General features: G+C 47.1%; 1 protein-coding gene across 4 annotated transcripts in view; it reads left to right on the top strand.

Annotated features, from left to right (window-relative positions):
* The window catches only part of otofa (otoferlin a), a 470,909-nt gene that overhangs the window by 178,084 nt on the left and 265,551 nt on the right, over nt 1-27,274 (top strand). For all 4 annotated transcript variants that reach the window (XM_078541508.1, XM_078541509.1, XM_078541506.1 and 1 more), the window contains exon 4: nt 4,067-4,166. In XM_078541508.1, coding sequence (XP_078397634.1) covers nt 4,067-4,166 — 100 coding nt within the window. The remainder of the gene's footprint in view (nt 1-4,066; nt 4,167-27,274) is intronic.

Genomic DNA, 27,274 nt, shown 5'->3' with positions numbered 1-27,274 from the left:
CACGCCTTCTTGGTTTGGTGAGGTGACTACTTCTTGCCATCCCGTGGGTCAGTATATCCTGCCAGGCACCCGCTGCCTCCAGAAGAACATATCGACATTCATCGGTGAAATGGGGAGCAGGTGCCCACGGGCATTGCCTTCCTTCCTGGTATGGGATGCAGACCCTGAGGCCATAATAACTGCTCCAACAGAAAATATCCTTCCGGGCACTGACAGGCTCACACAAAGCTCCCTGAGGCTTCTAACCACCTCTTGGCCACCTTCAGGGAGCTCCCGGTCCATATCACATCCGCTTCCGGGCCGGCCGATTGTGCTCCCATGCCAAGCGTAAAATTCAGGCCCGTGTGTAAGATGAAAAATGGTTTCAATTATTTCTGGGAAACTGAGCAGTTGCATCAGTGGAATTAATAACATTAACATAAATTAGACTTATATAAATTAGTCTTATAGGCAGACTAAAATGGGCTCAAAAATAAATAAGTTCCCAGGAATAGATGATATTTATCCTAAACTAAAGAGGAAATTTAAGAGACGTTAGCAGTCATTATGAGGGAGTCAATAAATGTAGACTGGATTCAAGCCAATGTCACACCCATGCGGGTCATCATGGGTCAAAAATGGGCCAGAAAATGGCAGATGGAATTTAATGCAGAGAATTGTGAGGTGTTGCATTTTGGAAGGACAAACCAAGGTAGGACATACACAGTAAATGGTAGGGCACTGAGGAGTGCGGAGGAACAAAGGGATCTGGGAGTTCAGATACATAATTCCCTGAAAGTGGCGTCACAGGTAGACAGGGTTGTAAAGAACGCTTTTGGTATACTGGCCTTCATAAATCAAAGTATTGAGTATAGGAGTTGGGATGTTATGGTGAGGTTGTATAAGACATTGGTGAAGCCAACTTTGGAGTATTGTGTGCAGTTCTGGTCGCCTAACTACAGGAAGGATATCAGTAAGATTAAGAGAGTGCAGAGAAGATTTACTAGGATGTTGCCGGGTCTTCAGGAGTTGAGTTACAGTGAAAGATTAAAAAGGTTAGGACTTTATTCCTTGGAGCGTAGAAGAATGAGGGGAGATTTGATAGAAGTTTACAAAATTATGAGGGGTATAGACAGAGTAAATGCGAGTAGGCTCTTTCCACTTAGATTAGGAGAGATAAACACAAGAGGACATGGCTTTAGGGTGAAAGGGGAAAGGTTTAGCGGGAACATTAGGGGGAACTTCTTCACTCAGAGAGTGGTGGGAGTGTGGAATGAGCTACCATCTGACGTGGTAAATGCGGGCTCACTCTTAAGCTTTAAGAATAAATTAGATAGATACATGGATGGGAGAGGTCTGGAGGGTTATGGACTGGGTGCAGGTCAATGGGACTAGCGGAATAATATTTCGGCACAGACTAGAAGGGCCAAATGGCCTGTTTTTCTGTGCTGCAGTGTTCTATGGTTCTATGGTTCTATGTCCAAACAGGGTGGACAAAGCAGCGACATGTATAATAATGAAATCAATTGTGAGCTGTAAACTTGAGGATTATCTGCACTATAATAACTTTGTAAACAGCTGACAAAATTTAGCCCAATTTGTGCACCCGTTTCAAAAAGCAATTAAAAACTTTGATTTTATAATTGTAGATGAAATAAATCATAATTACAAACTTGTAAAGAATAAAACAATAAAGAATGACAAATATAGTCACCAAAGTTTGAATCACTGATGGAATGAATAAAGCGTGTTGAACAAGGAATTTTAATGATTGAGCTCTTTATTTAAACCTAAAGTAAAGAATTAAGATAGTTAAGGGAAATATTTTCATTTCACAGCTTGGCAAGGTGAAAAGGTTGCTTGGATTTCATTGAACAATTGTTGAAAAGCTGAAGCTAATTAGATTATATCCTAAAGCAACTGCCATGGGACCAGAGGTAAAGCTACAACAGCTATTTAGCTGAAAAATATTTTCTAAAATGAATGTAAAAAACATCATCTTTACTTCATGAGATATAGAAATACTTTACGTACTTTATCAATTAGGTGGCTATGGCAAGACTACACCTGGTATCCTCCGTTTGTCAGCATGGTTAACTGATGCAAGGGGAAAAGGCAGGGCGATGGCACTAGGTCATAATGCTCCTTTGGAGAGCCAGTGCAGACATGATGGGCCAAATGGCCTCCTTCTGTGCCATTAAAATTCTGTGATTCTGTGATAGGTGTAGCAAGAAATAAACAAATTCAACAAACCAAACCTGAAGCGAATGCAGTTTTCTTTTTAAGTTGAAGTTATTTTTTTCAAGTGTTGAAGATCAAAATAAAGATTAAAGTTTTAGGCTAGGACTTAAGAGTGGAGATAATCCACATACTCGACAGCATTTATTGAAAGAACTCAAGGATCTTTGTATAAAAAGGTGAGAGAAACAAGAATTGGAGCAAACTGGATATATACTTCTGTCCTGTGTGATTCTAAGAAATTGGGTTTCAAAGGAAAAGATGCTGAGGGGTTGAAAGACTGTATCGAAAATGGACATCGCTATTTAAAGAAAAGGAGGTGAAAGGAAATTGGAATATTTTAAGCAAATGCATCTTATAATTCAGAGGCAGTTTGTCCCAGAAGTGGGTCGAGTGCAATGGCTGAAAGAAAAGTTATGGAAGGCATTAGGGAAAAAGAAACAACATAGGAAGCTTTAAAATATACTGGGAATGAACAGCTTAGGCAGAAATATAAAACCAAGCAGAGGAAGGACAAGGAACTTACAGGTTGCACTTAGTAACCATCAGGGAAATACAGGTATTCTCTGTTTAAAGTGTGTTCTAATAGCACATTTTCATTTTAGGACCTCAAAGCACTGCCTACATTTTCGTTTCAGCTCAGTCACTGCACACGTTCAGCCTTTTTTAAAATAAGCAGCCAATTCACTCGTCTCCTCCGCGGACCCCATTGCTCCCTCCCGCTCGCCTCTTCCCTCTCCCAACCCGATCGCTGCTCCCTTCTCCCAACCCTCCCGTTCACCTCTTCCCTCCCCCGAGCCCCTCACTTGCTGCTCACTTCCCCTGACCTCCCCACGGCAAGCGGGAGGGTTGGGGGAGGGAAATGGCGAGCACGAGCTCGGGAGAGAGAGCGAGGGAGGGAAGAGGAAAGCATGAGCGGGAGGGTCGAGAGAGGCGCCAGGCAGAAAGCGGCAAGCAGGAGGTCGTTAGGAAGCGTAAGTTAGTAAGAGGATTTTTGGGCCCATTAGGATCAAGGACAGCCAATAGGGTTTTTGTGCAAAAAGGTCAGGAATGTAACCCACCCCTTATTACATTTTTCTTATGGAAAAGTGATTTTCGTTTAGCAAGCCATTTTTTAGGAACACAGCAGGTGCTAAATGAGGGATAGCTGTAAAGCAGAGAATATAAAGGACAATAGCAATCCATTGTTTAGCTATACCAAGAGCGAGTAAAGGGAACAGTGGGATATTGGATCATTTACCAGTGACAGTGAAAGCTGGGAAGATGACAATTACTAAATCATATTTTGTGATTTTTCTATAATATGAAAAGGTGGGGAAACACACGAGTTGACAAAGGAATATAAGGGAGAGAGTATCGCGTTGTGGAGCCAACATGGTCGGTAGAATCCATGTGAGTTTTAAATAAGATCTGGATGAAGTCCTATTACGAAAGTGGATGCGGACTATTCAATCCGGAATCACAGTGTGGAAACCATTCAGCGATTTTAAAGGGTAAACTACAATGGTCAATGGTTTTTTCCTGCCCAAAACATTGCTATGGGATACATTGTTGAGCATTGCAGCTTGAAACACAATTTTCTATTAATTAAACAAAATTTGGTAATGTTTTCTAGATGCTGGTGCAAGTCTGCCTACATAATTTAATTTCTTAGTGAAATGAGGACTAATAAATGCTTTCTCCACGCAATGCTGTTAAATAGTACATGTAGAATTGACGATAAATGTGTTTCTTTTTCTAAAATGTTATGATGATAGCATGTAATATAATGTGGGTTTTATCATTTGGCACCATTTCCAACAAATTCAAGAGGTGCGGGAGCTGATGTTGCATTCTGTGTTCCTCTCAGGTTAATTGGGACGTTCGGGATGGTATTACAGAAAGTAGTGGAAGAAGGGCAGCTGGAAATTTCAGACACATTAATAGATGACAACAACAGCTCAATCAGGGTAAGAGTTTTGAACTTTTTTCCCCTTTACGAATGCTTTTCTCCCTTCCTGTCCTCCCACCTATCATTCAACAAGAGAAGACAAACAGAACGAAAACTGTCCCGTGCAAAGGAAGAGGGGATCTTTTAAACACCCAGGCCTGAATTATCGGCTCGGCGAGCGAGCGCGTTCGGCAGGCCTGGGATCGGCCGGGAAACAGGCCGCTGACCACAATCAGCACCCCTCGATCGGCATTTCACGCTGGTTGGCCAATTAACGGGCAGCCAGCGTGAAGCGCGCACTGAAAAGCTCAACGCTGCTGGGGTGGGGGCGGGGTGGGGCGGGGGGTTGCGGGAGGAGGGCGGGTGATGAGGTGGGTTGCGGGTGAAGCGCTGAGAGAAAGCTTCCTGAAGGTGGAGAGCTGCCTCAGGGAGCTGCAGACCCGAAAACCCATGAAATAAAGTTTTGAAAATCAGAAAAAAAAATGTCCAAGCATCCCAGTGAGGCACCTAAACATACGGATGATAGAAAACGCTGCCCACAGATTTTTACTTTTATTTTATTTAATAACAGAAACCTCGTCCCGCCCTTGGATGGGGTTTGATGAAAAATGTAAAGTCCACCTGGCCGATCCACCGACCGTTAGGTTTGACAGGCTACAAAAAATAACAGACGGTTAATGGGCTCAATTACCCTCCTAATTGTCGGCGCTCGCCCTTCCGGGATTTGCGTGTGCCCGCTGAGCGTAATATCGCACAAGTATGGGATGGCGTCGGGGCGCTCACCCGAGACCATCTCGCGCAATTTCACGCCCAGTTGGGTCGGGCACGCGTAAAATTTAAAATTCAGCCTCCGGACTGAGAAAATGGGGGAGTTTTATGGCCCCCCACCTGCTGGGATATTTGAAGTTGGGTGGTACATAAAATAAAGCAGGTCGCCCAGCCCCCAGCCTGTCCCTCATTTCACCGAGGGCTGGTAAGGTATGAGCCAGCCAGCCTGCCCGCTCTTAGGCCTATTGAGGCCCTTAGGTGGCCAATTAATGGCGACTTGAAGACCTCATTGCAACCCCACCGCGATAATAGGTGTGGCCGGGGAAGTGCAGAAGGAAGGCAACCAGTCCAGCAGCTTTCGCTGCATGGGTAAAGGTGGGAAGGATTTGGGGCTACCTCTTTTGGGGGTCCCCTGTGCCCATCAGGGGCCCCCCTCCTCCCCCAGAAGATGTTACCCCTCTATTTGTGCCACCAACCCCGAGCGCCTGTAAAACCAGATCCACCCCCACCCTCCCGCACCTCGTTGTCGATTCCAAAGCCTTCCTGACCAAAATCCCCGGATTCCCAGAAGTCTGGTATGCATGCTCTCCCTTCCTGGGGCTACTTGCTTCTGGCCCTACTGGAGCTGTCAGCCAATCAGATTGGCCGGAAGCGCTCACGGGCGGGACTTCCTCACCTTGAGGGGCAGCAGGTCCCAATCTTACTTCATTAGGGCGCTGCCCCGGTCTATTATCACTGCGGGGCAGGCAGGTTTAAAGTTGGCGTGGTGCCAATAGACTTTTCAAATGAGGCGGGGTGGGGGGCAGGGGAGTGGGGTGTAAAATTCACCCATAAGAATTCCCCCCAGTGGCGAGAGCCAAGTTAGAACTGTCGCCAGTCTGAAACAGTCCCCTGCTCACTCCTTCCACCACACTCCTTTTGCTGATGCATTTCTACAGGATGAGGGAGCCTGGCCTCCTGAAGAATGTTGAGATTTTTACATTAAGGAAGGTGCATCCTGGCTAATTTTAAGCATTGTTTATAAACTTCACAACTCCCCTCACTTCACAGGCATGGGTATCCTGCTATGCTCTACTCTCCAATTTATAGAGACACACTTCCTTTGAGTCAGCCCTCTCCTGGCTCTCAGACACTCCCCGCCGCCCTGATGTGCTTCTCACCACCAACACTGTTTAAACTCGTTCCATTATCGGGCTCTATGCTGCAGGTCATTGCTCGTTTGATGCACAATCAATAATCCTAACTCGCAACACAGAATCTAATCCTGCAATGACTTGGGATCTCGGTTAAGCGTAAATACTCAAGAACAAAACTTTTGTTCTTATGGGATCAAAGAGAACTGACCGAGGACCAGATTCATCGGGCAGGAGGTTCCCCTCATCGGGCGGGCGCGTTGGGACCGGGAGCGGCCGTGAAACGGTCCACCGCCCGCGATCGGGCCCCAACCGCGATTTTACACCGGCTGGCCAACGAACGGGCAGGCAGCCAGCGTGAAACACACGCTGAAAGGCTCAGCACTGCCGGGGTAGGGGGGGTGGGGGGAGCACGAGCAGCGGAGTTTGCGCACACGCACAGGGGGAGCGCTCACCGAAAGCTCCCTGAAGGCACAGAGCTGCCCCAGGGAGCTGGAGATTTTCCAAATGAAAAATGAAGAATCTACAATTAATATAAAAATGCCCCCACCCCCCCGTGTGACTCAGCGACATGAAGAGGGACATGTTAAAAATGAGTTGAAAAAAATGTTATTTTTCTTACTCACTGTTGGAAACCTCATCCCGCCCGTGGATGAGGCTTCGCAAAAAACGCAAAGGCCGCCCGGCCTATTCGCCCGCCCCGATAACCACAAGGTTGGGCGGGCAGCAAAAAAATTCTACTTAATTAGCTGCTCATGGGCCTTAATAGGCAAGCGGGCGATGATGTCGGGGACGCTCGCCCAATGTCATCACACGCTATTTCACGCTCGGCCTAGTCAGGCACACGCCTGCACGCCAGGCTGAAAATCCTGGCCCACATGTTTAAAGCAACAGGGGTGGGGGGGGGCATGAATAATAAATTGTAATTTCAGGCTAATGGGCATGAATACAATATTTATAAGGCCTCAAGCTGGACTAGGACTTCAGAAAATTCTTTTCCAATAGTGCTGCGGGTATTTAAAGTACACTCCCAGAAAATTTTCTTCCTTCTCAAGGGCAACTAGGGATTGGCAACCATCACTGGTCTTGACACCAACATTCAGGCCCCATGAAAAGTCATAGTGGGGGTAGGTGGGAATGTGGAGTTGAGGTTGCAATCAGACTAGCCATGATATTATTAAATGGCGGAGCAGGCTTGAGGGGCCGAGTGGCCTTCTCCTGCTCCTAATTTGTACGTTTGTAAGTAAAAAAAGTAGTTACAACTTTAATTAACTACAGCCACTGCTATTGAAAGGGGAGCCACAGACTGATCATTTCAGCTGCCCTTATATTTAGTAGTTTTGCTCCCATTCTGGCAGGCCCATCATTCAGTTCCTTCTTGCTGGGGCCCATCCATGGCCTAGAATGAACCCTGTTTTCTGCTGGTCTGAGTATAGTTGAGTCGAGGGAGTTTGGGAGTTCCACCAGATATGCCCCCAAATTTAGGCAGGACAGTGGGGGGTAAATGGGGGAAATGCAAAGCCCATCTCCCCCCCCACCCCCAAAGAGAACTTGCCTGAGTTAAAGTGGCAGAAATAACTCGACAGAACCAGGTTCCTTTCAAGCACCCAAAGTCTGTGCCGCGCTCAAATCCTGTCCCAGCAAAGTGCTTCCAGTTTAAATGCGTTCAAATCATCAGAAATCATCTTCCTTGCGGGTTACATCAGCTTTCTATACGATCAATAATTCATGTGTAAACTCCATTAGCAATAGATTCGTAGCAATAGATTTGAGCGGTTCAGATGGTTTTTCAGTCTACAATTCAATGTATCGATAACACAGAAAATCATTAAGGCAAAGATATAAAAGAAAACAATTCAAAACATTAATCGCGAACAAACTCTAATCGGCCCCGATCAGTTAGCATATTCTCTTATTTTGTTTGCGGGCTTGTGAAATCCTCCTATTTTCTCCCCCATCCTGTCGGGTCACACTGCGTCACTAGGTAACGTGGCCCATTCGCAGGAGCCCACCAACGATGCTCAGAACTGAGTTCAAGGAGGCCCAAGCGAATGCGTCTTAGATCCACAAGACCATAATTCTTAGATTTGGACTTTTTAAAAAATAATACCTTACCTGGAGAAAGGCGGTGGGGGGGGAAGAGGCCTGGGGTTCCTCAAATACAAATCGATCGTAACTGGGCAAATTTGAAAACAAAACTCGGGCAAACCTAATCCCAATTCAAGATCTAGTTTTAAAGCTCATTCATAGAGGGAGTTAAACTCTATACAAATCTATTTTAAAATTGTATTTAATGCTAAAAGTTTCCAACCTTTCATTAAATATTTACAATTGGAGGGAAATACATTGACATAATGAAATATTCAAGACTACATTATCCCTGCCCACTTTCATATTCAAGTGTAGTTATTTAAATGCTAGGAAGGAACATTTTGTTTCCATGCATTGGGTATTTGATCTTTCTTCAGTTCATTACTTCCGTTCAGGATCTGCATGTGAACTGGATAAGCACCCAAAAATAAAAAATAACATGCAGTCTGTGGGGAATGGGCTGGGGAGTGGGACTAACTGATTTGTCCTTGCGGACAGCCAGCACAGGCACAACAGGATGGCTTTCTTCTGTGCTGTAAGCATTCTATGATTCTATGATTTGTCTTTCACTAAACCTGTGGAACTGACATAATAACAGTAAACTTAGGGTCTCACTATAGGTATTTTTCTATCTGTGCAACTTCCCTCTGTGACTCCTTGAAGATTGAAATATCCTACCACTCTGTAAAATTGTGTGCCCTGTGCTGTCACTGGTCATCCATGACAAATGGCTTCCTGTAGGAAACAATGCATTTGTTGCTTAATGCATCTTAAAAACTGACTGACTCCTGATCATGATGTTCCCAGTGGCAACCTGGAATGATCCTATAAGACAAAGTTCAGGGCAGATATGATTTTGACAGACATCAGCAGTGGAATGTGTATGGTGTAGGTGGACTCAAAATGTAGCACAACTCACTCATGGCTTCTTTTATGAAGAACAGCCCCTGCAAACATTAATAAGACAAGTGCATGTAGGAGCAGCTCTGTCTGTGTGGAGCTGGTGGCTGTGCATCATGTTCTTCCAGTGCTTCTGGAGAATGCTCTGTAGCTTCTCCTATTTCCAAAAAATAATGATGCATAGAAGTTCCCAATGAGAAACCCTTTGTGTTTTCCCAGGGACAGGAGAAGAGTGGACAGTCACATCCCTGGAGGCAGTACACCAGTGCTGGAGGGGATAAAGTTTTGCAATTGGGACATTGGCAACAGGCCAACTGTGAGTCTGGGAAGGTGGGGGGTGGTGGCAATTGTGAGTGGATGGAAGGGTGGGGTGGCTAACAGTAAACCACAGTTTGTTCCAGTGTGCATTTTTCTCCTTAATCTAAATTTTTGACACAGCCCCCAGCAGTCCCTTTCTGCTGCTTTAGCTACGACCGAGAAAAATAATTGCAGCTGCAATGAGTCGCGATCCAGTTTGAGAAAGGGGACTGAAACCAGCGTTAAGTCTTAGATCTGCATGGGAAATGAGCCTGACACTAGTTTCGGGTATGTGTTCTGGACAACCCTGGGGCATTGTAACAAACCTAGTATGTGAAACTCTCCTGCTGCACACACCACACGCCACATAGACCACTTAGCACCTACTTTTTGCCGGACAAAATGGGCACTGCATGATCCAGTTTCTAGGTCAATTAGGTTTAAGTGGATTCAAGATGATGACGACAGCAGAAAATGTTCATTGACTAACAATGCGAACAGGATTCTGTTCTAGGTCAAACCTAAGGGCTTTTCTGTTTCAAATGTGTGAAAGCCGCTCCAACGTTAATAGGAAGAGAGCTTTATGACTAGTTTGAAATTTAAGAATGGACCTATTAGGTAGAAAGTAAAATATTAGGACTGCAGGCAGTTTGGATGTGTTAATCTTAAGAGGATAAATGGGCACTTAAAAAAATAATGAAAAATCACAGAGGTAATAACTCATTGTCACAGTGCATGTAAAGCAGGTATTCAAGACAATGATGAATTCAACATTTAACTATCCACCAGAAACCACTCGTCACTTGGGACTGAATGGAACGCAGGTTATCCTGTTAGATTTAAATAAATACTTTGCATATTTTTTTCCAAATGATGGTGGAAGTAAGGCTGCAGCTGTAGGACAGGATGTTATGTAACAATATTCGAGTTAACTAAAACATTGGCACTCAGAGAGCAAATAGCAAAAGTGAAGCTGAATAAGTCACCAGGTCCCGAATGCATGTATCCTAGATTATTGTAGCCACAGGGCGGAATAGTCTGTGCCCGCTGGCGTCGGGTGTATTTGGTGGCGTGAGCGGACAGTATGGCGAAAAGGCCAACAATCGGTTTCACGATGTAGTGAAAACAGTTTGTGATCGTCCGCTCATTCCATTGATGGCGGGCCGCGTTTCCCGCCATCGGACGTCAGGAACCTCATTGTAATACATCTGCAAATCATTATAAGGCTAGACCACCGAACTCATCCCCCACCACTGGGCTATTTCAAAACAGCTGATAAAAGGCGTGCACTGGGTGAGCTGCACTTTATGGGGAACTTGGAGATGACTGCACAGTAACGTTGCGGAATGCTCACCCAGGTCGCCTGTTAGGGCGGTGCAAAGGGTGCCCTGCTGTTGAAGGTAATGCACAAGTACATGCAGGGTGGGGCGGGTGAGGGAAGCGGCCACCCATTAAGGGAAGCTGTATAAAGTGACCATTGCTCTGCAGCTGAGACAGTGCAGGCACAGCCACGTCGATACGTTTGGATAAAAGCAAAATACTGCGGATGCTGGAAATCTGAAACAAAAACAAAAAAGCTGGAAAAACTCAGCAGGTCTGACAGCATCTGTGGCGAGGAAGACAGAGTTAACGTTTCAAGTCTGTATGACTCTTCAGCAACAGGTTGTTGTGCCAAGCAAAGCCTCCATACTATTTACAATCTACCTGACAGTGACTATTCACCTCATCAAAGATCACCTGCCTTCTAGTGTCAGTATCAAATATCACCTAAATGGGAAATTCTCTAACCTCAGTTGCCTCCATGCCATGACTAAGCTGACCCCCATAGACATAGATGATCTACAGTTTGCAGATGACTGCAGTGTTGTTGCTCACACTGCACCAGAACTGCAGGCCACTCTCGATCTCTTCCACTCTGCATCAAAGACACTCAGCCTGTCCTTGAATATTGGCAAAACAAAACCCATATCTCAACCCACACCTGGTCAGCCAAAGATTGCACCTGCCATATATGTTGAAGGAGAGGCTCTGAAATAGGTTCAGCACTGCCCATAACTTGGTGCCACTCTCAAAAGGCCATCACTGATGAGGAGATCCAACACCTGAGCAGTTGCATCAGCTTAGCCTTCTACAAACTATGGCAGTGAGAGTTTGACAACAAAGATCTCCACAAGTCAACAGAAGTTCTAATGTGCAGAGCACTTGTCGTCACCACACTCCAGTCCAGTGAGACCTAGACTGTATACCAGTGACACATAAGAGCGCTAGACAAATTACATTAGCAATGCCTCTGCCGTATTCAGAGGATTCAATGGGAGGATCATTGAACAAACACTAGTGCCCTTGTTGAAGCAAGTTCAACAAGCAATCTGGTAAAACTCCTGCAAAACTAACTTTGATCGACCAGGCATTGTTTCCGGAAGGCTAAAAAATGTCTCCCCCATCAGGTCCTGTTTTCTCAACGCTCAAATGGCCAGTGTTCCACAGGACAAGGAAACACTTCAAAGACACCCTGAAGCTCTCCTTGAAGTGCAGCAGCATTGACATTAATGACGGAGAGGAGCTTGCAATCAATTGTTCAACATGGCGACAACACATCCATCAGGCTCTGAGTCACAACGTCTTAATGATGAGGCAGAGCAGCGGCAGGAAAGAAAAGACAAGGAAGCAAATCCTGCACCCTGGATCCCACTACCTCACGGGACATCCTGCCCCAAGTACTCAAAGATCCGTGGGTTGAGAATTGGCCAGTTCGAAGACCCATGGCAGAAACTCATGACCCTGAATCTACATCATCATCGAATCAAGGGATGGCCACTGATGACAACTGTAAGAGACTTCAGAAAGATGAAAGTAGTTTGTTGGAATAGGCAGACAGCTGCAGGTACAATGTAATGTGTATAAATGTGAGGTGGTACTTTTTGTAAGGAACAACAAGGAATGAGAGTATGCATTCAATGGAAAGATGCTGAAGTGTGTGGACAAAAAGAGAGATTACAGGGTTCAAATACATGATTCCCTGCAAGTGCAGATACATGTAAATAAAGCCATAAGAAAAGCCTATGACATTTTAAGTTGTAAAACTAGAAGCTTAGAATACAAGTGTAAAGGAGTAATAAATCTGTATGAAACATTGATTCAGCCTCAGTTGTATCTGTTCTTGGAAGCCATACCATTGTTATAATTATGAGGTTTATAAGATTGTTATGTTTTGGGACTGTGTCTTTCGTGTAGTGTAAAATGAAGGGCGTCATGTGACCTGTTCTGAAGTCTCTCTGACAACAGACCGAGGTGAGGAGACTGTTAAAGATTAAAGGAAGGCTCGGATTGTTTTGCTGGGAAGAAGGTGTACGGTGTTCACACTTGGAGACAAAGACAGCAACATCTGTGTGTACAGTGGTTAAACAGGTAGTCTCCAAGGTCCCAGGAAGGTGTTGAGAATGTCGGGTTGTAAACATTAATGCTTTAAACTATTGATTTACTTCCAAGATAAAAGACAGTTGGGGTCTCAAGGATAGCTAATCATCATTTCTGCTGGGATGCCATGGCCATGTGCTTCTCATTGCCATGGAGATGGGCCTTAAGAGTGGAAGGGTTTCTAAGATAATACTGAAAACTCACAGGCACAGGTAGTCTGCCGGGATCTGGGAGAGATAAAGCAGCTGGAGGCTGAAAGCCTTCAAGGTCCACCAAGTAGCAATTCAGGTGCGAGCTCATGCCTGGTTCGAAAAGACCAAATACATGAGGTTTAGAGCTTGCGCTCAAAGGAGGATCATCAGGAAAATCCCTTGCAGTGAAAGACAGCTTTGGAGTTAAAAGTTACCAGGCTGGAACAGGAAAGGAACAGAAGTAAACCCTTGGGAGCTAAGAAACACTTTGGGCTGGGTCTGGGAAAATCAAATGACTACTTAAGGACAGTGTAAAATATGTCTGTGAAGTGGGTTTTTAAGCTGTGTTAACAATAAAAGGGGAAAGTTCTGTTCTGTTGTTTAAAGTATAAGTTACCTGCAAAAATAGTGTTTAGTTAATAGCGCTTTTAATTTGATTGTTACAGTAAAAGACTTAAAACATGAAATCTTGTCATGTTATCCTTTCAACAATCAACTGGTGTTTCAAATTTCTTTTTTAAAATCTAATGGTTGCTACAGAGATTGTAACACTATAAAAAAAGGAATGAAAGTCATAAAAGGTGCACAGTGTAGATTCACCAGGATTGTACAGGGATTGGGAACTATCATTATGAAGATAAACTAGAGATAAAGGGATTACTTCCATAGCACCAGAGTAGGCTAAGCAGAGATTTAATGAAGGTTTTTAATATTATGAAGGGTTTTGCTGAAATAAATGGAGAAGTTCTATTTCTCTGTTTGGTAAGTCAGTGATACCAAGTTAAGTTTGTCCTTGAGAATGAGGAGAGAGTTCAGGGACTTTTTTTTAATGCAGGGTATTGTGTTGTTGAAAGTTGCAATGTTTTACCAGAGAAGATAATTGAAGTAGAGACCATTTCACCTTAAAAGAGAAATCGGGATAAATATTTGAATTCAAGAAAAATGGCGGGTTGTGAGAGAGAGAGAAGGGCAGGGGAATTAATTTTGGAGAGGTCAAAGAAAGAATCAGTGCAGACTGGGGCTGCATGACCCCCTTACATGCTGTAAGCGTTTATTGCTTTATACACAAAGTTTCACTTCATGATGTACTGGTACATCTATAAAGCTGCCATTTATAACACTGTTCAGTCTTTTCAGCTTCCTTGCATAATGAGATCCATAATTTGCAGGCATCTTTATTGTAATAATGATGATCAGTGAAAAGAGCACATCTTTCAGTACATTTTGGGCGGAGGAATATGTACACAATGCATGCAGTTGAGTATAATAAGTTTCGGTGTTGTCTTAACAACAGCAGGGAACCAATCCAGAAGGGATTCAGAGCAGAGCTTGTTTGCATGCTGATGATGCTATTTTGCTTTTTTTAATACTAATCTAGAGGATCTGAAGCACCACGGGCAGGATTTGCCCTCCCTCAGGCGGGCGTGGCAAGCGACCCAGGGAGCGGCCACGAAACAAGATCGCCACCCGCGATCCGGCCCCGACTGCAATTTCACACTGACCGGCCAATTGAGGCCCGCCCAGCGTGAAACGTGGCTCCGCGCTGGCTGGGAAGGGCGAGCGGTGAGGGGGAAGCAGGGGCCTGTCGGCCGCCATGTCCCTTGGCAACCCGGCAGCCGGTCCAAAAGCAGCCACGGAGGACGCTCCCTGAGCTGGCGCGATAGGCCCCGAGTGAAGCTGGGCACGGCCAACGGCCAGGCGGGAGGGCAGGTCGGGTTGGCACTCGCCACCCCGCCCCCCACCCCCCCCCCACCCCGCCCCCCGCCTCACTTCTCTGATGGGTGCCTCGCCGTCCTCCTGGAGGAGGTGGCTGCCCGGAGGGACACCCTTGTCCCCAGGGATAGGAGGAGGAGGCCACCACACCTCACCAAGAGGTCATGGGAGGAGGTGGCGGCGCTGGTCAGCGGCCATGAGATGGTGCGACGCTCCTGGGCGCAGTGCCGGAAGAGGTTCAATGACCTGCTGCGCTCAGGAAGGGTGAGTACCGTGTTGGCGTGGGGCAGTGTGCAGATGTGTTAAGGTCTGGCCTTCCCGCCCCATGGACCTGATGGGCGTTAGAGTCTGAGTGCCAACTGTCAATGACGCCGGAGCTGGCCAAGGGAGTGAACCCTGGCTGCTGGGACTGAGGGCCTTGCGGCTCCCGGGCCGTGACTTGGACGTCCCCTGCCAGGTGCTCCTCAGCTGGGGTTGGCCAGGCTGCAATGGCGCTACAGGTACAGAGTGGACAGAGAGTCAACAGTGCTTCTCTGTTGATTCAGGAGAAGACGGCCCACGATAATATAGAAAGGCCGCAGACTGGTGGAGGCCCTGCTAGCCTCCTAATCCTCTCGAGGTATGAGCAAGATGCCCTAGAGCTCAAGAGCCAGCATGCCCCACATGCAACCGGGCGTGGAGAGGTGGGGTGCCAGGCGAAGGTAAGAGTGCGGTGCACAGAGGTGAGAATTTTGGATTGTGCAACCATTCTAATGTAGTCTCTCATTGATGGGAGCCTCGAACCTGGAGTCCCCATTGATCATTGAAAGACGAGGGCACCATGATGCAGATCTCTATTGTCTCACCAGGGTGCCTGGCATGCACAGTGACAGTGTGATGACTTAAACTAATGACATGTCCTTCTTCTCCCTTTTAGGTTGGCCAGCACATACTCACTCTCCGGACCCCAAAGGGCCACCCCTGACACCAGAGAACCACCGGGCACCTGCGTCACACCCGCTCTCTGAAGCAGGCACCAGCACAGATACCATCACCTCGGTGGGCACTAGAGTGGTGGTTAGTATCTCAGTGCACATTAGTGAGGGCACTTCACAATCATTTGAGGTGCAGGCGGAGGCAGAAAATGCCCAGGGCGCCGACAGTTGGAGGACTGCTGGAGGCCAGGATGATGCTCAGTCAAAGGCTGATGATGAGCCTCTGGAGTCATCTATTAAGCGGATGTCCAGCGAGATGTGCAGGAGGATCTGCCGGAGGTCCATGAGGGTGTGCGTACCATTGTCTCTGTCGTGGAGGAGCCCATGTGGAACGTGAGCACTGCATTGACCATCATAGCCGAGAGGCAGTGCCTCACCATTGAGAGTGGTGACTCTCATGGAGAGGTAGCTCCAGGGACAGAATGAGGGGTTCCTGGGGTTGCGCTTGGACCTGCAAGCCCTCACACAGGCACTGACCTCAGGTGGTCAGTGTCAGTGTGGGAGATGGATGAGGCACCCAGTATCCCAGCTGGGTGCCTGTCCGTCAATGGTGAGCAGGGAGGTCCAGAGCGACCTCACGTTCGTGCCATCATCTCTGCAAGCTCCTCTCAGGGCGATCTGGATGACGGCAAAAGCCCCTCCATGCTCTGCCAGTGACCATGGCATCTGACCAGGCTGCGGCGACTGGGGAGATGCCAGCTGCAGCACTGGATGCTCCCTCCAAGGTAGGTCCAGCAGAGGCTTCACTGGCCAGAGAATGACCGCCAAGGTCCTCAAGGCCAACAGGACAGCAGGGTTAGCCGGCTGTCTCCAATGCCGGTGCCAGCGAGGGGGGAGCAACTGGACGTAGCACTCGCAAGAGTAAGTTAAAGGCACCATGAGCACAAGAGGGACAGGTCAGGGGTGATTTTATGTTCATTTTTGTTTACTTTATGTACACTGGTCTGATGTTGAATACCAGAAACATTTCTGTTAAGATTATTGACCTGTCAGAATCACATAAATTGTGTTTCAGGCATCATGGCCTGGGTATGCTTCACCTTTTTATTTCATTGGTGCGGGGAACGCCAGTATGTAATGCTGGCCATAAGTGGCTCTGAACTTTATTGCACAGGCTATGAGTGTTCTTTGTGTTCAAATGAAAGGGTCCTTTCAGACATCCAGGATGGAGGCGGCAGCCCTGGCATGTGACTGAAGCTGATCTTTGGTCGCCTAGCTGAAGGACCGTTGGATCAAGGTGCCTCTGGTGTCCCTGCCTCCCTGGAGGTTACTGAGGTCTGCCTCCACACCCTCAGTGTTCTCCTCATCATGCTGCTCTTTGGACACACCACTGGACTCGTGATCTGTGGCCTGTGCAGCTGTGTCAAGATCCCCTTCCTCCAGTGGGTCCCCTTGCCAGATTGCGGAGAACACAGCATGGGCAGTAACACCCATTCTGGCGTATTGTAGTGCTCCCCCTGAATGGTCCAGGCATCAGAAACGCATCTTGAGAAGACCTATGATCCTCTCTACCACCACCCTTGTGGAGGCATGGCTCATATTGTACCGTTGCTCTGCCCCTGTCCTTGGATGGCGGAGAGGCATCATGAGTCACCTTCTGAGGGGATAGCCCTTGTCACCCAGCAGCCATCCATCCAGCCGGGCTGGAGCACTGAAGAGCCTCGGCACCTGGGAGTGTCTGAGGATGTAGGTGTTGTGGGAGCTGCCTGGGTACCTTGCACAGACTTGTAGAATCAGCATCCTGTGATCACACACTATCTGCACATTCATGAAGTGGAAGCCCTTCCTGTTGACGAAGGCACCGGGCTCACCTGCTGGCGCCTTGGTGGCCACATGTGTACAGTGTATTGCACCCTGGACGCGGGGGAAGCCAGCAATGGCCGTGAAGCCTCTGGCTCACTGTGTCTGGCTGGCCTCGTCCTTATGGTAATGAATAAAGGTCAGAACCTGCCTGGACAGAGCTTCTGTCACCAGCTCGACGCAACTGTGGACAGCTGATTGGGAAACTCCACACAGATCCCCCACTGAGCCCCTGGAAAGAGCTGGAGGCATAGAAGCTGAGGGCCACTGTGACCTTCAGAGCCACTGGCATGGGGTGTCCACCCACACAGTCAGAGCTGATCTCTGGCCCAATCACCTGGAAAATGGGTATCACGCTCTCCCTTGAGAGGCGGAGCCTCTTTCAGCATCGCACCTCAGACTTATTAAGGTAGCTGCATCACCGCCTGTGAACCCTGGCAGCGGGATAGTGGCGTCTTCTGCGGCCCCTTCCACCTTGGACTACCTGTTGGCCCTGCACCCCTTGTGCCTGGGCCTCTCCTCCCACAGGCCCCTCCCCTGGAAGCTGTACTGGGACACCTGGCCTCCTCTCCCTTCTGCCCCTCTCTTCCTCAGAGGAGGAGGTGCCTCCAGTGGAGACCACAATCCCCATCACCAGGTCAGGCAAGGCTGCCTGATACCTGGAAGGGTCCACACTGTCTGAATCCCCCAGAGGCCTGGCAGACAGCAATGAGTCCTGAAGCGAGGCCTGGAAATGCTAAGAATGAAGCCCCCAGCAGAGATACCAATGCTAAGTACCAATAAGCAACCAGCTGCAAACTATCTCCGAAACTCCTCACTACTCCCACTGGCAATGTTGCTGACCCTTTTTATCCGGCCCTTGGATGAGGTTTGAGGAAATGTCGGCTGGCCGTCTGCCCGTTTTGCCCATGCCACGATCAGGAAATCGCATGGGCAAGGGTAAGTCACAGTCGATTGGACTGTTTAGGGCCTTAATGGCCGCTTAATTAATGGTGGGCACCACTCCGGCGCCCACTCGTGCCCACTGAGTGAAATATCATGCGAGTGTGCGTGACATCGGGACGCTTGCCCGACATCATCACGCACTATTTTACTCCTGTTTGGGTCGGGCGCCCGCCCGTAGGTCAAAAAATTCTGCGCCATGTGTCAGTGACAATGCTTGAGTTTAAGATGCTAGACCAGACAAGAGTCATGGATTACCTGATGTGTGTATGAACTTTAAATTAGTTGCTTTACCTTTGCTGTGTTTAAGACTACTGTTCACGCAGCTTCTCTAATGGACTATTAAGACCATAATCGTTAACTATAATTGTTTCATTTGGAAAACTCCCCTGTCTGATGAGCTGTTCAGTTTGTTGATCCTATTATGATTATTAAAATATTTCTCAGCTTCAGTCAATACTTAGGTTTGGAATACGTATTTAGAACACATCAAGAATATTTTCCGCAAAGCTTTAGTCAGCTCATAGCCCAAAGGTTGGAGATAATGGGGGAAATGGAGTACGAGAGTAAACTTGCAGGGAACATAAAAACTGACTGTAAAAGCTCCTATAAATATGTGAAGAGAAAAAGATTAGCAAAGACAAATATAGGCCCCTTACTGTCAGAAATGGGGGAAATTATAATGGGGAACAAAAAAAGTCGCAGAAGAATTGAACACATATTTTGGTTCTGTGTTCACCAAAGAGAACACAAGTAATTTTCTAGAAATGTTAGGGAACCAAGGTGAGAGGGAGGAATTGAAAAAAATCAGCATTAGTTTAAAAAAATGGTGCTAGAGACATTAATGGGGTTAAAGGCTGAAAAATCCCCAGGGCCTGATAATCTAAATCACAGAGTACTAAAGGAAGAGGCCCTGGAAATATTGGATCCATTGGTGGTCATCTTCCAAAATCCTATAGACTCTGGAGCAGTTCCTACAGATTGGAGAGTGGCAAATGTAACCCCACTATTTTAAAAAGGAGGTAGAGAAAAAGCAGAGAATTACAGACCAATTAGCCTAACAACAGTAGTGGGGAAAATGCTAGAGTCTATTATAAAAGACGTGGTAATAGAATACTTGGAAAGCATTAACGGGATTAGACAAAGTCACCATGGGTTTATGAAAGGGAACTCATGCTTAACTAATCCACTGGAGTTTTTTAAGGATGTAACTAGTAGAATAGGTAAGGGAGAACCAGTGGATGTGGTGTATTTGGATTTCAAGAAGGCTTTTGATAAGGTCCCACATAAGAGGCTAGTGGACAAAATTAAAGCACATGGGGTCAGGGATATTATACTGGCATGGATTGAGAATTGGTTGACAGACCGGAAACAGAGAATGGGAATAAATGGGTCTTTTTCCGGATGGCAGGTGGTGACTAGTAGTGTGACCACAGGGATTAGTGCTTGGACCCCATCTACTCACAATATGTAGAAATGACTTGGATGAGGAAACCAAAATGCAATATTTTCAAGTTTGCTGATGACACAGACCTGGGCAAGGTTGGGAAGAGGATGCAAGGAGGTTTCAAGCCAATTTAGACAAGTTGTGTGTGTGGCAAACACATGGCAGATGCAATATAATGTGGATAAATGTGAAGTTTATGCTTCAGTGTGAAAACAGAAAGGCAGAGTATTATTTAAATGGTGATATATTGGGAAATGTAGATGTACAGAGGGATCTGGATGTCCTTGTACACTAGCCAGTGAAAGTAAACAGGCAGGTGCAGCAAGCAATTAGGAAGGCAAATGGTATGTTGGCCTTCATTGCAAGAGGATTTGAGTTCAGAAGTAGGGATGTCTTACTGCAGTTACACAAGGCCTTGGTGAGACCACACCTGGAGTATTGCATACAGTTTAGCTCTCCCTACCTAAAAAAGGATATACTGGCCATAGAGGGAGTGCAGTGAAGGTTCACTAGGCTGATACCGGGGATGGCAGGACTGTTGTATGAGGAGAAATTGGTTCAACTGGACTTGTATTCACTAGAGTTCAGAAGAATGAGAGGGGATCTGATTGAAATGTATAAAATTCTAACAGGGTTAGACGGACTGGATGCAGGGGGGATGTTTCCCCTGGTTGGGGAGTCTAGAACCAGGGGCCACAGTCTCAGGATACAGGGCAGGCCATTTAGGACTGAGATGAGGAAATATTTTTTCACTGAGAGGGTGGTCAACCTGTGCAATTCTCTAACACAGAAGACTCCGGAGACTGGGTCACTGAGTATATTCAAGAAAGAAATTGATAATTTTTTGGATATTAGGGACATCAAGGGGCATGGAGAGAAAGCGGGAATATGGAGTTGAGATACAGGATCAGCCATGATCATATTGAATGGCGGAGCAGGCTCAAAGGGCCGAATGGCCTACTCCTGCTCCCAGTGTCTATGTTTCTATGTTTCTATAATGTTTGAGAACTCTGTGTCAGGTGTCATCCAGTTGATAGCACTTTCGTCTCCAAGTCATAAGGTTAAGTCAGTCATAAGACTGACTCCAAAACTTGGGCACAAAAATCTAAGCTGACACTTTAATGCAGGCTCTTGCCCTGACAGGTGAGTGTAAAAGATCCAGTGGCATTATTTTGAAGAAGACCAAGGAAATTCTTCAAAATTCTCCTGTTTATTGCACATTCTCTAATATAATGCTTCCCTTTGTCCAAGTACCTGGGGGTTGGAAGTGTGAAGTACTGAAACTATATGGAACAGGTTAGATGGACAGGTTGGTTTTCACCTGTTTGTAATCTTATGTTTATTTCATATTACAACTTAATACGATCATATTCATTTTTCAACACAGGCTAAAAGGAAATTCTAAGAACTTGCCATTTTAGATAAATGGTTCAATGTTGATAGCCCCTTATTAATGAGGCTGATTTTTACACCCATCGGTTTTGGATACGTGGTAGGGTGAGGCACAACAGGTCTAAGTTTGAGGCCCAGAGTTTTTAATGTTTCATCTCTGTATACTGCTGATCAGCTGCCTGGCAAATGGGTGAGATCAATGGTCACTGGCCTGCACAAAATGAGGGCTCACCAACAAATGGGTAAATCACAAAGAGAGGATTTCAAGAGGCTCTCAAGTGAGGGTATGTGGGAGATCCCAGGCCCAGATCAGCCACAGCTTTCCTTGTGGGATTCCTCTTGGCCTCACAAAGGAAAGGTCTGCACCTGCCCTGGGGGACCTCCAGCCTCAGAACTGCTGCTGCTCTGCCTTGACTGCTCAGGGCCCAAGTTAAAGTGCAATCAGGGATTTTTTTTTATTCTTTCATGGAACATGGGTATCACTGGCAAGGCCAGCATTTGTTGCCCATCCCTAATTGCCCTTGAACTGAGCGGCTTGCTAGGCCATTTAACTGCTAGGCAGTGAAGAGTCAACCACGTTGCTGTGGGTCTGGAGTCACATGTAGAGTCACATCCTGGATAAGGATGTCAGATTTCCTTCCCTTAAAGGACATTAGTGAACCAGATGGGTTTTTACAACAATTAATGATAGTTTCATGATCACCATCACTGAAACTAGTTTTATATTGAAGATTTATTGATTAAAATTAAATTCTACCAGCTGCTGTGGTGTGATTTGAGCCCATGTCCCAGAGCTTATTCTGAACCTCTGAATTACTTGACCAATGACATGACCACTACCCCACTGTCTCCCCCGATGATGTTATGGCACCCCAATTTGCATGAGGCTTTTGCTATTCCAGTGGGCACCTCATTTACCTAACTGCAGTGAGCAATTAAAACGGTGCCCAGCTGGACTCCAGTGTGGACAGGATGGTAAAGCAAAAACCTCCATTTTTAAAACACGCTGCTCCATTACTGTTGGACGCCATTAACTCCCTTGGGTCTTTACACTGGCTAATTCTCAACAAAGAATCAAGTGGCTAATATTGTGAAAAGCTGTAGTTGATACAATGTAGGAGATGAAAACAAATGGTCAAGTTCCTTGGTTATCTTGTCCGTATGTTACACCTCAAGACGTTGCGTTTTCTAATTATTGTTAAGCTTGTGCCCTAGATTTAGATTTGCATTTTCTCGCATATTGAAATATACCATGAATAATGAGCACACAGACAGGGTGGTTGAAATATATGTGCAAATGTTCAGGCACAAGTCGAATTATTTGGTATGTATCACTACTTTGCAACCATATCAATCAACCTGGGAAATAAATACAGAATACATATATAAGTACATCATATTAATTTGCTATTATGCTTAGCTATGTAGATGTATCCCACATTAAATGTAATCCTCTGGGAACACATACAGTGCTCACAAAGATAACAGCAAGTATGTTGCCATAGCAACTCTGCTGCAGGAGGAGGAAGTTGCCAGGGTATTAAGTGTTGCTAAAGCAAAACTAAATTAGGGGTTTTGGGTGCTATAGGTTGACAATAGCTTCAATAGCTTTCATAGAACCATGCGGGAGAATCGTCCCAGATTTGCAATAAATGGGGTAGCAAGGTGGGGAAAACGAACATTTTATCCACTGGCCGACAATGGTGGCTTTCCACATCCCAATCCCGCCTCATTAATCATGAATTCCCGGGAAACACACCGTTTGACTGGCGGGCGGCCTCCGATTCGCCTGCCACACTATCACCTCGCCGCGTCCTCACGCCGGGCGCCATACGTAAAGTGCAGCCACACACACGCACCTCTCAGTGCTTCCAGCCCAGGGCTGCTGCACAGAAGATATGGACCCCAAAGGAAAGTAGAGTGCAGCCCCCCCGATTCAGTCACGCATCGCTGGGATGCCTTCTGGACACCATGGGAGCATGCCGCGATGTCCTCTACCCCGCTCTGGCCATAGGACGCCAATCAGTGTCACCACTCCAGCTTGGGACATGGTGGCAGAGGTGGTCAGTGCCAACGCTGCACAGAAGAGGTTGGCCATCCAGCGCAGAAAACGGATGAATGATCTCATCAGTGCCTCCAGGGTAAGGCAACCATCTCATCACTCTAAACTCACACACTCACAAGCCCATCACACACTCACTGGCATCTCACTCACTGCCAGCTCAAGGGACATCACCACTCACTCTCTCACACACACCATCGCATGTCCATCTGGCCTCATCTCCTCTGGAGGCTGCCTCCTCAGCCCTCACCATCTTCAGGCCACTTACACAGATCAATATGTGTCCCCCACACACACCCTGGGTTACCCTCCTTCCCCAGTACAGCCCTCGCCCTGCAGCCTCTTCCCTTGTCTGAGGCCACTTCTCCACAAGGAGAGGCCTCCACAGAGGCCACTTGCCTTCCCCAAGCAAGTCCTAGCCCTGCAGCCATTGAAAAGCCACCCCCGCCTTACGGCTGGTCTGGTAGGTAGAGACCTGCCCGTGAGCCCCCCTAAAAGTGACGTGGTGCTGCTTGTGAAGCTGCTGATGACCATGAATGCTGCCCAAAGCAAGGTAGGCAAACAAGCCTTGAAGTCCCGAGCTAAGTGCAGCTCGCCAAGCGCACATCGTTTATGTTCAGCTGTGAAACACTTCGGTGTGAGTGCCTGGATGGTCCAGGGTGCGAGGGGATGATTCTGGTGAGCTGGGTTTATAATGAAATGCAGGTGTATTACAATGAAGTTCCTGACGTGCGGCAGTGGGAAATGCAGCCCACCATTGACAGGCAGAGCAGACAATTGCAAACTGGTCTCACGACATCATGAAACCCATTTTTGGCCTTCTCGCCATATTGCCCATTCACTCCACCAAACATGCCCACGGCTAACAGGCATGGAAAATTCCAACCACAGTGTACAATAGTCGGTATTAGTATTGTTATGACAGGAAGGGGCTTAATTTAAACAGCCCTGGTTTCTCCTCTCACCACCTATCTGTAAACAGAAAGGTGTTCTGATTTTGATTTCCCCATTTCAATGGTGGCATTTCAGTTTTGGTGTGATCCAATTTCAGTTAATAACCCCACAGCAAACTCGAGATAGGGTAAACTCAGAGGGTTAGTTTATTTGCAGCACTCAAAACACGGGAGAGGGGTGTCACTAAGTAGCCCCTGGCGCATTCATGCAATAAAAGAGGGATAGGCAAAGAAGGATTCACAGGGCAAAGACCACAGATTATAGAATTACTGTTTCACATGAGTCCAGAGTCCAGAATCAAAGTCCAATGGTGAATTCCTTCACAGAGTCAGCAAACTGAAGACTGATGCTGGATAATTCACTTTTCCAGTAGAGATGACTGCCACAAGTAGGATAGACACATAGGGTAAAATTTTTAGTTCGGCGTGCGGGCACATGCTTAAACCAACCGAGCGTAAAATGACGCGCGATGACATCAGGCGTGCATCCCAACGTCATCGCGCGATATTCCGGTCAGCGGGTGCACACTGGAGTCGACAGCGCGCGCGCCGACAATTAAAAGGTCTGTTAAGGCCATTAAAAAGGTAATTATGTCAATTTTTCGTTGCCTGTCCAACCTTACGGCTGGCGGGGCAGGCGAAAAGGCCAAGTGGCCTTTGCACTTTTTTGGAAACCTCATCCATGGGCAGGATGTGGTTTCCAAAAGCAAAAACAAATCAAATAAAAACTTTAATTTTTCATTCATAACACGTCCCTGCTCATGTGACAGAGTCACATGACAGGGCGTGTTCCATTACATTTTTTAAAAACGTATTTTTCACATACCTTCATCTCTCTGAGGTAGCGCGCACTTGCACACAGGCCTGAAGATTGCCCTTGCCCGGCTCGCACTCCTCCACCCGCCCGCACAGGCACCGCTCAGCGCTGCCACTCGCGTTTCACACTGGGCAGGCCCTAATTGGCCCACCAGCATGAAATTTCCTTCTGGGCCTGATCGCGGGCAGCAGTCAGCTTCTACCCCCCCACCGTGCCCGCACACCAAGGGCAAAATTCTGCCCATAGAGATGAATTAACCTTGTAGGCATTGGCACTGAAGTTCCAGTAGAAACAGTGTAGATGGGTGGTGGGGTGCAGGTGGGGCAGGTATTCAATCCTGGACAGAGTCCTTTGTCTGAGCTACTGCTTGCTTGATGGAGAAATGGCAGACTGAGTGGCAACACAGCAAGACAGTGTTACAGGTTCTTCCAGATAGGGGTCATGTCACATGACTCCCACCCATCCACTTTGGCTTTGACACAGGATGTATATTCATTTGTCTGGGTTCTTGAGATTGTTCATGCTTCAACCATTAAGAATGTGAAAGTAAAGGTGCAGGGTCCTTTGTCCTAGCTTGCTGGTAGGGCGGAATCATCCCAGATTTACGCTAAGTGCAGGAGTGGGCACGATGAAAGACATTTTACTCACCGGCTGCAATGGCAAGTTTTCACGCCATATCATCCCCTTCCCACCTCATTAACGATGCAGCCTCAGGGAACCGTCCCGCTGGTGGGTGGCCTCCAGTTTTCCTGCCATGCCATTACTTCACTGCTTCCTCACCATATGTAAATTGCAGCCGCGCGCACACTTCTCAATGTTTGCAGCCCAGGACTGCTCCGGTGAAGACATGGCCCCAAAAGTCAAGAAGAGTGCAGCCCCCCCCCACCCCACCCCCCTGATTCAGTGACACATCCCTCGGACACCTTCTAGACACCATGGAGACCCACCACGATGTCCTCTACCCCCCCGCTCCGGCTGCAGGAGACCCATCAGTCTCACCACTCTGTCTTAGGGGTGGGAGGGCGGAGGCGGAGGTGGTCAGTGCCACAAGAGGTTGGCCATCCAGTGCAGAAAATGCATGGATGATCCCATTCGTGCCGCCAAGGTAAGTTGGCCATCTCATCAATCTCAACTCACCCACTCACAGGCCCATCACACATTCACTGGCATCTCACTCACTGCCAGCTCAAGGGACATCACCACTCACTCTCTCACACACACCCTCACATCCCCATCTGGCCTCACCGCCTCTGCCATCACCATATTGAGGTTACTTGCACAGATCAACATGTGGCCCCCGCACACACACCCTGGGTTACCCCCTTTCCTATGTACAGCCCTCGCCCTGGAGCCTCATCCCTTGCCTGAGGCCACTTTTCCCTTTTCCCCAAGCAAGCCCTAGGCCTGCAGCCATTGAAAAGCCACCCCCGCCTTACGGCTTGTTTGGTAGGCAGAGACCTACCCATCAGCCCCCCAAAAAGTAATGTTGTGCTGCCCAAAGCAAGGTAAGTAAACCAACCTCGAAGTCCCGAGTGAAGTGCAGCTCCCCAGTTCTGATCCAGCATGGGGGAATGATTCCGGCGAGTAGGGCTTATAATGAGATGCGAAAGGATTGAAATTAGGTTCCCGCTGACGGGTGGAGCAGACTATCGCAATCTTGTCTTCTGATGGCATCAAACCGACTTTTGGCCTTCTCTCCATATTGTCTGCTCATGTCCACCATGGTGCCCACCGCCAATGGGACCAGGTGATTCTGCCCTTAGTCTCCCTTTGCCAGCCCAGGCTTATGAAATGTATATGGCCTTTGTGTAATGCCCTTTGAATTTGGTCTCTGCAGTCCACAGAGTCAGTAACATCTCTGGAGATGACGAGGTGCAAATTTTTTCGATACTGCTTGATTAGTTCCTATTGTTTAGAGTTACAGGCTGACATAGCTTCAGCCTTTTTAAAGTGTTTGTCCAGTTTTAAAACATTTTTTAGGACGTAGCCATGTTGATATATATATGTTTCACAAAAACATAGTGTGAGGTCTTAGCTCCACAACATCATAATATCTGCCTATATAAGCATTGTATTTAGACCATGCTTGTCATGCTTATAAAATGTACGTTAGATTTTTAAAATTTATTCATTTATGGGATGTGGGTGTCACTGGCTTGGCCAGCATTTATTGCCCATTCCTAATTGCCTTTGAGAAGGTGGTGGTGAGCTGCCTTCTTGAGCCGCTGCA

This window comes from Cetorhinus maximus, chromosome 5 (assembly GCF_964194155.1).
Source record: "Cetorhinus maximus chromosome 5, sCetMax3.hap1.1, whole genome shotgun sequence".
Taxonomy (NCBI): Eukaryota; Metazoa; Chordata; class Chondrichthyes; order Lamniformes; family Cetorhinidae; genus Cetorhinus; species Cetorhinus maximus.
The sequence above is the reverse complement of the archived record's forward strand: the minus strand, read 5'-3'. Positions and strand labels throughout refer to the sequence as shown.